Source organism: Chroicocephalus ridibundus, chromosome 1 (genome assembly GCF_963924245.1).
Source record: "Chroicocephalus ridibundus chromosome 1, bChrRid1.1, whole genome shotgun sequence".
In the NCBI taxonomy this organism is placed as follows: domain Eukaryota; kingdom Metazoa; phylum Chordata; class Aves; order Charadriiformes; family Laridae; genus Chroicocephalus; species Chroicocephalus ridibundus.
The window spans coordinates 50,239,221-50,252,014 of record NC_086284.1 but is presented as its reverse complement, the minus strand read 5'-3'; the positions used below and the strand labels follow the sequence as shown (position 1 = coordinate 50,252,014).

Sequence of the window (12,794 nt, the reverse complement as noted above, 5' to 3'; positions counted from 1 at the left end):
ATTATATTGTGATTTAGTCTGCCTTATTGTTGCTGAAGTAAAATTTGCTGGTCACCTTTCATATTTTTAATCTCATTATGTACTTCTAGTGACTACAAAGAATATAAAAATGAAGACAGAATCTGCCACTATTAAAAGCTTGCTGCGTGGTGTCAGTTTATGATCATAAATTTGCTCAGAACTTAGTGTTTTGTTATACTTCGGTTTTATTGCAGGGAGTGTTAAACTTACCATCTTTAACAAACCAAAAATATTAACAAAAAAGAAGTAGTAACATCAACAAATGCAGTTCTGTTCACAGTGTTAGTAGTATAACGCTGAGAAAAAATGTTAATTATTTCATTTTGCAGGTTGTGCATTTGCTGTTTTAAGCTTGCTTCAAATGCCATGGAAATGCACTGAGCTGTATTTCTGTTTCTGTGATATGATATCACAACTCTGCACATCAGCAGTGCACTCCACCTATACAGATACGTTGCGCATTGCAGCTTACAGTGATGGCAGCATTAAAGGTAGCAATACCATAGAGACCATTACAGGAATAGATGGGTCAGGTTTTTAATATGCTAAAATCAAGTTAAGTTTTGAAACTTTTTCTACAGTCTCTGCATCTAATAAATATTTTGTAGAAGAGTTTCATAATAGACTAATGGAATCATCTCAAGATCCCTTTTTCCCCATCAAGAGAGTACTGAAGCAGAAGGACCTCTTTTTCTGTCATAATTTTACTTCATACCTGTATGTTTACAATTGGGAAATCCAGAGGCTACACCACTTTTATATTTTAGAAATGCAAGTAAAACTACTGTATTCCTTGCAAAGACAAGTACTGTGGTTGGCATTAAGTCTGTGACAGGTACACTATTCTAATTTTATATGGTTTTTGAGGGCATTTGATTTAGGACAGCATTTTTAGAGGTGGAGAACTATTTCACTAAGCCTTTTTTTTATTTATTAAAAGCAATATGGTGAAATTGAAGATTGCCAGATAGATGACTCTTCTCTCCATGCGGTGATTACCTTTAAGACAAGAGCAGAAGCTGAAGCTGTGAGTATGATCTTTGTTGGAAATACTCTGCAACATTCACCTACTTCGTAGTTCCATTATAATTCTATATTTGATAAAATTTATTACTAATAATTATTTAAAAACATTTTAAAAGGAGTCTGACACAAAAGTTTCATTCTGGATTAAACAAATCTGTCTGAACAGCATCTTACTGAAATCCTTGGGAAACTATATTTATAGCAAACTCAAGTACAGGATGTGAGAGAGGAATTAAGAGGAAATGCTTGGGAATTGATAGCTGCATGTCTTGGTTTATCTGTATTTAATTGCCAGTTGTTTTCATCTGAAGACTTGGTACCCTCACAGTCTTCGTGAAATTTCACTGACATGCTGCAGAGTGAGCCTGTATATTTTGTTTGGGATCAGTTGGATTTACCTTTGTCTGAAAACCTGTGATAGTGTAAATGTGATTTGACGTGATGTGATTTGTTTGGGGTTTTTTTCCCTTTTTTTTTCTTCTTTTTTAGCTTATTTCATAGAAATGTAGGAATTACAGAAGTATAGAGTTACATAAGTAACTTTTAGAGACTAAAATCCAGGGTTGAGTTATGTTGTAATTCAGCATCCTCACGTATGGATCATTAGGACTTTGCACATTTGGCTCAGCAGGACTTCTGCCTTAGTCAGTCCATGGTGTAAGCGGTATGGGAACCTGAGCAAAATAATGAACATAGTTGTCCTGCAAATGCTTCTGTTTTCTTTAAAATCTTTGCATCACTGTTGGGAAGGAGTATCCTGAAAATAACAGGGACTCCAGAAAGAATGGATTCATATTTACGGTATGGTTGTATGGGAAGATTTCATTTTCTATTTGTATTTTGCACAAAGTTTCTATTTTTGCACAAAGTGTGTCTTGTGGAGTTTACTTGAACACAATTTTCATACCTGGCCAGACTCTTTGTATGCTTTTTCTTGAGACACAAGTGATCTGATTGACAGTAATACTGATATTGACAGTGCAGATTAAGCCAGTGGGGACAATAGTTTTGAACACTTACAGTATCATTATGGCTACATATTTTGAGAAACAATTTGATGCACATGCCAAAGATGTTTTACGGAAGCATAAAAATTTTGTTTGTGAAACTCTTAGTTATACCAGTGATGAGCACTAACTGTATGGAGATTGTAATTATTCTTTTAAAAAGAAAGTGTAATTAATGGTACATAGTATATCCTGACTGATAGGGAAAACCAGTACTCTACAACGGTGTTGAAGGAACACAGTTCAACAGTGAACTAAAGTTCTGTGGAGAGTAAGAAATACCTGCTCACAGATACAAGCTGTTACAATTAGTATACTCACAAGTGGACTGAACTAAGGTTGGAGTTTTAGTTTTGCTGCTTCCTGACATTGGGTGCTTCATTTTGCAGCTTCATATTCTTTCACAATGTAGTTTACATAAGAAATATTCTAAGTATTGAGAGGGAATTTGCTTCCCTGAAAATAAAAATAGATCACCAAAACCAATAATCTGTTTTTATGAACTGTCAAGATAAAGTCTTTACTTCTCCCAGGTGGAGTATGATTCACAACAAAGATCTTGACAGTATCTTACTACAGATACTTGTTTATCAGCAAGGCATGGAAAATCTTTTCAGCCTTAGCTAAATTTCTGTACCCAAAAAGCAGGGAATTGTAATATTTTGGAACCAAACATAGAAGTGTACAGATAGGAAGCACCTGAAAAAGAAGGTAGTGCAGAGAATAAGACAGACGTGGGCAGGGGGAGAAGGGAGTTATGTTTGGTGGAAAGATTGAAGTCAAAATTATATACTTTTTTTCTACTTTTCTTCTTATTTTTTATTATGCATTTCAGTGCATTGGAAAAGCAGTATGTTTTTCTTCAATCACTCCCAAATAGGATAGGGGGAGTTCACAAGCTGTATTCAAGGTGAAGTTCAGAATATGCTCTGGAAAGTGAGGATATTTCAGCTGGGTCAGAATCGATGTGTGAGATGTCCACATTCTAGTTAGCTTTAAAACTTTTAGTTGTTGAATGACTTTGTGTCTGGTTGCACCTTCATTTTTAAATTAAAATTTTATGAAAACTTTGTTTGATCAAATATAGTAAAATCTGTATTTTCCTTAAGATATTCTTTATATATTAAATATATTTCCACTGGAATTTCTGTGTTTACTACTAAAGCAGACTTTAAGACTGGCAATTGGAGAAATTGTAGAAATTGTAGAAGGCAATCATTAAAAACCTCTGTTGAGGCCAGTTGTGAAGTAAATGCAGCTAATATTTTACCTTCTTAAATGAAAATAGGCCTAGGCTTTATGACCTATATGTTCTAGCCTGGAAGGAAGAGGAGGATTCCCTATTGTAAAATGTTGCATTTTTATGTAGTAGTAATTTCTTCCAAAGATTACAAGTTGTTTCTGGACCTAAATGTCACGTATAAGTACTTTTAAAAATTCTAGTTGTGTGACATTGTGATGAGACCATGGACAAAAAGCTCCTGAGCTGCATTTTAATAAGCATAGAATCTTTTAAATTTATCATAAATTTATATGTACAGATTTAAAATTTATACCTGGGGACTTTAATATCACACAATTCATGTTCAGATGTCATTGAACATGTAATTGTTTCTACATTTCACATTATGCTGTGCTTTCAGATTGTACTATAAATCTTTTGTGACTATGACGGTTATTTCGGAATGTTGCTAACGCTGATTTATGCTCATTCATGTTACTTTAATTTGAACATACTATTTCCAAAGCAGCCACTTAATGCAGCTGGTACTTAGAAAAGGCATGAATATCCCATAAGTTAAAAATTTTTACATTTCAATTACAACAGCTTTACAGGAAGTGGAACGTTTTCCAGTAGATTAAGTTGTAATCACAAAGGGGCTTTTTGTAGTTGTTTGGGTGTTGTTTTTTTTTTTAATATATTAAATCACTTGTATTTGTGGGATGTCTTACTACTTTGAGTAAGTTATGCATTAACCATTTTGTGTCCGTCTTTGAAAGGTGAAGAACCTATCAAGATAATATTAAAAACCAGGAAGGTTCAGTAGGTTACCCACATCACCAAATGGTTTATGGTTTTCAAAGCTTATTTTCTTCTAAACATACTTTGATAATTTTCCCGAAAGGATGTGTGAATTCCATGTGCTGTGAATGAAGTTGTTTTGTTTTAACCTATTGACAGTAATTCAGTATGAACATGCTACAACCTGGATTTTCTTTTGAAAAAGCAGGCTGTTTGCCTGGTTTTTGGTGTACTTTCTGGCATTTAAACATTGTTGAAGTTAATTTTTCCCCTGACAAATATATAACTAAAATATTTAAACTTGTTTTAGGCTGCAATTCATGGATCTCGTTTCAAAGGACAAGAGTTAAAGTTGGCATGGAACAAGCCTGTTGCTAGTATGTCAGCTGTTGAAACAGAAGAAGCTGAACCTGATGAAGAAGAAGTAAGCTTGCTTTTTCTTTTTTTATTTCCTTTTTCTTTTAAGATTAAATAATGTGGGTCTTCCAAAAGAAAATGATGTGTTGATTCATACATTCTTTATCCATGTAAAATGTCTTAAGTTTCTGCACGCCTGCAACTCATCATGCTGCTTATTTAACTTCATTTTATAGCAGCTATTGTAAACACATGAAAAAGGTTTCCTTCATTTTTCCATGGCTAAACTACCATTTTAGTTCAGCTGAGGAATATTGTGCTAAAGAGGGATATCAGACTTAAGACTTGAGTGAAATTAAGTACCTTGATGTTTAAAAGAAAAGAAAAAAGGGGAACTAGATCATTCAGCAGAGTGACCTTCTTAATAATGAAACAGGGCTCCTAGTCTAGTTATGAAAATACGAGGTAGGTCTTTTGGACTTGGATGCTATAGAAAATACCTGCTGAGTAGCCACTCAATTATGAAAGCACCTGACTTGCTAGATGCCTTACATTCTACACCTGGGTGCCTAGCAAAAAGGGGTGACTCTACTGAAGTCAACAACAGATACCAAGGAAGAGTGTAAGACCTGTAAGTAGAGAGAAGCTTTTAATCATCGGTGGTTTGCAGTTCGGGGACCTGTTGAGTCAGAGGTGTGATGTCTTTGTAGTTGAAAGTCCTTGATAGATGTTTACTTTATGAATTTGTCTGGTTTCTTTGGAATCTAAATAGCATCTCTAATGTCCTGCAACAGAGAATGCTACTGTTCAACTATGTCTACCAAGAATAAGTATCTTTATATGGGACCTGCCACCTACGTGTTTAGTTTTGATGTTCAGCTGCTCTTGCATCAAAAAGAAAATCATCGTTCTCTCTCCGCTTTCTCGGAGACGCTTAATAGATGTGGACTCCTGTCATTTTTTCCCTGGCTAGAGAGTGCCTACAGTTGTTCCCCTGTGTAGAAGTTGTTCCAGGCTTTTTGATCATCCCTACTGCAACTCAGCCTTCTGCACCTTAGAGTTCTGCACTGTGTGGTGCCCAGGACTCCTCCTTTTTGACAGCAGTGTCGTATTTTACATCTAGACACCAGGGGAAGAGGCTAAGTCCTCAGAAAACTTCTGTGTTTTAGTCTGGTTCAGAGTAGCCGAGCATACATTGACAGAAAGGTCAGGTGTCGACAGAGCTGCTTGTTAAAATTCACTTTCTGTAGGCAAAAGTAATGAAGATAGTAGTTTCTCCCTCCTGTAAAACAGCCTACTGGAAAGAGAGAAAGCTTAGTTCTAGGCTTTCTTCAGCCTAGAGCCTCACATCTCTCCAGAAGGCTCCTTAACTTCAAAAATCAACCTTCACACCTCGTCTTGAATTCGGAAATTCTGTAGCAAGAAACTACAATTACTGGGACAAGAAGAATAAGCAAGGAAGCTGTTATCTAGCAGCTGGGAGATTTTGCTAGGGAAAGACATCCTTGTGTTTTAGTACTTTAAGTTAGTGCAGAAATTGCTGTGATAGGTGCAATCATCAAAAAAGTTTTGAGACAGGATAGTTTATATATACACTCTTGTGTCTATCTATATGTAGACAAAAATTAAAACAACTCACTGTTTATCTTTCTTTTTTTTTAACTTTGCCTCTCTGAAGCCTTTAACTGTCAACTTGACATATTCAGGTTTCTGTGAAGTCTGTCGAGTTACTATCTTTTTAGTGAAAGCAACTGAAAATACGTTAATGTATTATGTCTAAATTTCTGTAAATACTTGTCTCCCCACCCTGATCTTTTAAACCTTTGTATCAGTTTTAAGCTTGATTAAGCTGTCAAAATGAAAATGTCTCTGATTCAATCTTTTTGATACCGTGACACAGGTAGATTAAGTTCTTGGATGAAAACAGGCATAGTTACTGTTAACGTGCAAAAACTAACATTAGTTTTCAGTATAGCATCTTAAGTGTTATGCGAAATTGCAGCTTGGGCATGAATGATATGCTGAAGAATTGAAAGAGTTATTTAAGTATGAGGTGCACATGTCCTGGTCATTTTGAAGTCTATAGAAAAGAAGAAAAATGTTCCATTTGCCATTTATTAAAATATTTATATAATACATATAGCTCACTTTTTTGGACACATTACTGTTTACCTATTAAAAAAAATTGTTATTTATTCAGTTGCAAGTATCAGAGATTTGTATTTTGCCTTTTGATCTTTTAACATTTTCTGACATAAGAGTATCACATTTTTGTCTTAAAGTTTCAGGAAGAATCTTTGGTGGATGACTCGCTGCTTCAAGATGATGATGAAGAGGAAGAGGATAATGAATCTCGTTCATGGAGAAGATGATTCAACTGATCAATGACAATGCTAGAACTGCACCTGTGTTGCATTAGTATTACCTAATGTACTTCTGCATCTTTGTATTAAAAGGGGTTTTGTGATGAAGTTGGATTCAGATATAGACGAAAAAGCAGCTGGTCGGTTATACGTTTTGCGAGATTGATGTTTGAGTTACATTTCAGTAAATGATTGCTAAAGACATCATACTAGGAACATATGCAATGTTTTTATTACATAGTTCTACAGAAAGTTACAGAATTCTTTGGGTTCTTTGTAATTTACCGAATTGGTCAAACACAAATGACCAGAAGTTGTTATAACATAGATAATTTTTGTTCTATTCCAGATACGGAATGAAAATTTGCATTTAAAATCTTTGTGAATGTTTTCAGAAATGAATAGATAACAGTACTAAACTGAAGTCTCAAAAGTTATGTATTCATAATATTGCATAGTAGTATGCTTAGGCTTTACTATGTACTAGCCTTTTGTTGGATTTGTGTACGTATTTTACCTATGGGTTTTAATGATAAAGTGTATGACTGCTTTGCATATAAGTCCTTATGACTTTAAGATGTTAAAAAATAAAGAAATGGAATGGTCTTCAAAAAAAAAAAAAGAAAAAAGAAAAAAAAGCAATAACCAAAAAAGCTAAGGCAAATGAAAAAAAAAAAAAAAAGAAAAAAAAAAAAGAAAAGAAAAAAGACCATTCCAAATGGCAACCCCCACCCCCATATTCACAAAAGGAGCTCTTATCACTTTATACTAAAACAGTATTGAATATAAAAAAAAAACACTCTCAACATAATGATGTTTCAGTTACATTAACATACACCCTGTGTACTCTGTTGCATAAAAACTTTTGGATGTTGTCTGAATTTTAAACCGATTTAAGTCAAATGGTAAATAGAATAGTATTCCAACAATAAGGAGTTTATTCAGTATCCCTGCACTGTGCAACTGTAGAAGAAAATTTGATCGCACAGAAATACACAATACTGAAATGTAATTTAGAAAAATACATTAGGTCAAGTGGAACATTTGGTGGGTATTATTCTAAGAACTTTGACTATGCACACTGGTGCATCATTTTTATTCCTGTGTTTCTATGATTACATTTTTTCCATGATTACATTTTTTCCATTTCAAAAGTAATATTCAGCAGATACTAAGTTCACACTATAGTGCATATTCATCATTTAAAAACGTACATACATGAGATGTTAGTAGAACTTCTACTCCACAGAAATACTTAATTTGCCATTTCTAACAGGCCATTCTGTTCTGTAAGGCCTGAAGTTTCTCCTTGTCTTAGGAAGGGGAATGGCCTAGTCCTTCGCAGTAAAGGTCATCTCTAACCAGAAAATCCCGTTTTGTTTTCCATTTGGTGGCATTCTGCTGGCCTGTTTTCAAAAGAAAATCCGTTTATTAAGCATTAGATTTGCAGGGTTTATTTTTGGTTGGGGTGGGGTTTTTTTCATCCCCCATCAACTCATTAACGACTGCAGCATAAAACCACTATCTCATTTATCAAATAGATGCAGTTAGCAGTATATTTTCTTTAGTCCGTGTTTTTGTCTTTTTGGAGGGGAGGTAGGGGAGAACTGCTATAAGACATGTCCCTGACTTTTTTTTTTTTTTTAAATTCCAAAATAGGAATGGAGGAAAGTAGTAGTATCCCAGAGAGAAGAGCTCTGCCTGTAGAATTTTTATTCTGTACTTTTCAGTTATTTGAGCGGGTTTTGAGACCTGGATCCTGTTCTGGGGTTGTTTTGGGTTTTTGGTCAGTTTTGTGTTGTTTTTTTTTTTCCTAAGCCCCTGTGTGTATGCATATCTTGTTGCAAAAATATGCACTTAAAATTTTTGTATAGTCTTAGTTTCACATTGAAATTTCACAATCGACTGCCATGCTTGTTACAGTAAGTTCTAAATCTTGCCATAAGGAATTGTATTTGAGGAAATTGATTTCCTTTTACGCTGAATTTCAGGCAAAATAAAATATTTTAAGAACCTTTTTATCCAATGCTCTGAATGAGCTGTTCTAGTTCACTGGATTAAATACAAGCTTTCCTACTTTTCTCTTTTAATAATTTAGTACAGCTGAAGGGTGCCAGATTGACGGTCCAGGAGGTGGAGGTTTTTTGTGTGTTGTCTTAAAGAGCAGATAGAGCAGAGGAAAGGACTGTGGGTGCTGCCTTAAGGTGGTTGTGTTACATGCTTTGGTGCTCAAACTTGTCTTTTCACTGCAGTCAATCAGCACAAGCCACTGACAATTATTAGCGTGTTCTTTTGCATGGATGCTTCTTATGAATCACCTGAAATTGCTGTATCTCATAATTTTAAAATTAATAACCCAAGTTTGCCTGCTTGGTTTGAATTCAGCCTGGTGATGCATCCATGCGAGATTTGTTTCTTAGTAACTGTTTTGCACCTTGGTCTACCTGTAAGGGGATGAAAATTTTTAAAATTCTTTTTACCGCCTTCCTCCCCCAAACTTCCATCAGTGAAGGGTGTCCCAGGGGGGAATTCTTGCTGGCGTGTATTTCGTCCCCTGCTGTCACCTTGTGACACTCTGAATGATTGAAAACCGCCTCAATCGGAATGGCTTGGTTTGCTCTCGCTTTAAGAAACAAACCCAAGTGTTTGTTTCAGTCAGAAGTAATCTGTGATTGTGTGCCATTCAGCAGAAGAGAATGGCGCCCTGGTTGCAGTCTGTGGATTCTGTACGTATTTGTGTCATTATCAAATTACTTTTTTGATTTGATTTCCTTTTGGCATGCTCTGACCTTGTATTCCTTGCCTAGCTCTGCTCTCCTTTTTTTGCCACTACCTTGTCATTTCAGTTCAGTCAGATCCCTATTAGCATAGCCTTCAGTGAAGTCTGTTGTCACCTGCAGCAGCATCTTTTCTTGTTTGAATCAACAAACCGAGCATCCTGCTGACTTTCATTCCCTTCTTTTTACTTAATTCATCCTTCTGAATGCATTCCCAAGTATGCCTCCACTGTGATTAGCTAAATTGTTGTATTTTTTTAACAGTTCTGCAAATGGATTTTCCTAGTCTGAAACATCAAGAACGGGGTTACCTTCGTTTTCCCCAGACAGCTTTTCAAAATTTCTGTGGAAAAAAAAAAGGTAAACATTTAAGAAGGTATTTTCTTCTCCAGCTAGATGCTAAAGGGCTTGAATAAGATGTGATGTGACATGTAGTTTGACAACAATACTCTAATAAACCACATTTGGTTGAACTACAAAAGAATTTAGGTAACGGGAGTCAGTAATTCAGACTATATTACAGTGTCTACAAAACAGTAAAGTAACAAGAATACCTCTTTGAAGCGTTACATGTGGCCAGTGTTATTTGCATTTTTTCTTCTCTTAAAACTCATTTATTTCAAATCGGAAAACACATAGGAGAAACAGAAGTTGTTTATTAGTGAAACACAAAGGTACAGGACTTATTTTACAACCAAGCGGGTCTATTTCTTAAATAGAAAAAGCACCCAATGAAAAGTATTTGTATAACTTCAGGCACTTAAAATACGTTTCTGTTCTAAACCGCGCTCTGAAAACAGTCTCTATCCCTTAACTAGAAAAGGAGTCAAAAAATGCTATCCAGGTAACTTGGGTATCGGAGAACAGCATAGCATGATTGTACCTAATATAAAACATCCGATTTTATTGTTGACCATCCAGAAGTCCCCAAACCGACTAAACTTACTATTCTTGTCAGCTCTTAGATAACTCTTAATGACTACATTTATTTGAGGTTTTTTTCAGGTGGAATGGACAATTTGTAATCCTCGGTTGTCTCATATGAGTATAAAAGAGCACCAAAAGATGCACAAGAGTTCGGTTTTGACTCAAGGAAATGGATTTTGGATGTTCCTGTATTATTTTTTTTTTAACTAATCCCTGCACTAGTCGGTCTCACCAAAAATAGATGGGGAGGGGCAGGGATTTTTTTTTTCCCCCCTCTTCCCCAGGCGTACCCTGCTGTTGTACCCGTGCACAAAGTAACGTACAGGGCATAGGCCTTCAGTGAAGCACCTGTTCACTGTAATTTAACATTGTTTTAACGTTGCAACTAAAGAAGATATAGTCAGATTTAGTCCTATATCACTTACCTTTTATTACAATTAGCACATTAAGTTACGATTAACAAATTAATATTAGAACGACTGGCAGAAACAGCAGGAGTTTGAGGGGTTTGCAGGAAAAATAATGGGAGTTAAGTATGAAAATCTGAACAGTTTTGATTGTTCTTCATCCTATTCTGAGTTGGAGCTGTTTCTTGCTGTGCTAATGTTATAGCACTTGATTACTTTCAAACCCATTAAGTCAGACAAACTAGAAGTTCTTGATCAAGATTTTTTTTTTTTAAAAAAATTCAAAAAAATGTGTTTTTCAGTGAAGATGTAAACTGACCCTTGGTGAAAATTAATTCCTAGATTTCGTAGACTCATACAGACCTTTGAACACACTAGTGTGCTTGTCACACAGTTGCCTAAATAGTGTAGTTTTATAAAATAATTATTTTCATTTTTTACTTTAATATGTCTGCATGTTTTATTCTGAACCATGTTTTAAATCGGTAGACATCAAAAATACTTGCAACAAAAATAGACTTCAGTGATTTCAGTCTTTTATTGGAATTATCTTTAGATCTAATTGGAATGCTAATAAGATGGATTTCAAGTGCATACTGCACAAAAATTTATCTTTTTTTTCCCTAATGGATCATTATCTGTAAAATCCTTCTGTATGTGTTATTGATAAAGCTTATCTGAATGTTGGTACTTTGTTCTTTGTCCACGTGAGTGAAGATTTTTTTTTCTTTTCTTCTTCTTGCAGTAAGCTTGTAATCCTGAGCCCAGTTGATGTCTTTGAAAATCATCTCGTCTGACCCTGTGGTATTTTATAATAATTTCGATGTTACAGTTTGAATTCTTGAATTCGAAGATCCTTCCTGCTTCCAACAGACTAACTCAGTTTCTCACCTTTCACCGGCAAAGACTGGAAAACCACATTCAGCAAACCTGTCTGTGCTAGTTGATGAGCGGGATTTTAGTATTTCCCTGTCAGCAACTGGGAGAAAAAAATTTTGAGGCACGTACTCTTCAAAAGTCATTTTTCAGAGAAACATCTGCAGCAGACGTTTTTTTATTTTGACCTTTGCGATAAGTAAGGGAAAGAGTAAAACTGTCTTTTTATCCTTTTACCCTGTTTTACTCTTCTCTGTTGCAGTTTCACGTAAGAGTTTTGGATAGTAATTTGATGGGTAAATATTTTCTTTAAAAAAGTCAAATCTTTTTTATATCATCTAACATATATTTTCCTTTAAAAAGGAATTTTTAAAAAAAAAAAAGGCAAACTGTTTTTTACAGTTCCTCCTGGCAAACTATGCAAATTGTCTGAAAACCAGAAATGTTATTTACAGGCCTCAAAACTCGAACAGTGCAGATGACCATTTCCCAGTTGCTAAAGGGTGACTTGTTTTAAATGCAAAGGAAGAAACACCAACTTCTCCAAAATGTTTCCTAATGATCTGCAGCTAGACAGAAAATTTCTCAGCTCTGAGGCATACTAACTCTTCTCTCTACACAATAATTTGCTCTCTAGGGAAATGAGAAAAGTTTCTTAGGTTTTAAAGGTCATAATTTATTCTTCATCTCGCACGGAATTTTGTGCAATGAAGATGTTTGAGCCAAAATGTTTCCTCCTTGTAGTGAAAACAAAGGCTTCACAAAAACGTATGTTGATCTGTGCACGTAAAAAAGTCTATATCCTTTTGCCAAAATCGTGTGCATGTTGCTAATGCACGTACCCTGTAGGTGAGATCTACAGAAGCACAGAAATGCCTTTAGGGTACAAGAACTCTCGTTTTACAGAGCTTCCCAGCTCTGCAGGACTCTGCTGCATAAAAGCCGAGAGAAGTGTCCTTTCCATTAAAGTACCCTGTTTTAGCGTGAAGGAATGTTCTTCCTTGCATTTG

General features: G+C 35.2%; 1 protein-coding gene across 3 annotated transcripts in view; it reads left to right on the top strand.

The window, feature by feature from the left end:
• The window catches only part of RBM26 (RNA binding motif protein 26), a 58,303-nt gene extending 48,498 nt beyond the window's left edge, over positions 1 to 9,805 (top strand). For 2 of the 3 annotated variants that reach the window (XM_063336059.1, XM_063336051.1), the window contains exons 20-22: positions 962 to 1,048; positions 4,388 to 4,501; positions 6,717 to 9,805. In XM_063336059.1, coding sequence (XP_063192129.1) covers positions 962 to 1,048; positions 4,388 to 4,501; positions 6,717 to 6,806 — 291 coding nt within the window. In that variant the 3' untranslated portion in view covers positions 6,807 to 9,805. The remainder of the gene's footprint in view (positions 1 to 961; positions 1,049 to 4,387; positions 4,502 to 6,716) is intronic. The other variant, XM_063336066.1, reaches the window with a different exon arrangement.
• The last annotated feature ends 2,989 nt before the right edge of the window (positions 9,806 to 12,794 follow it).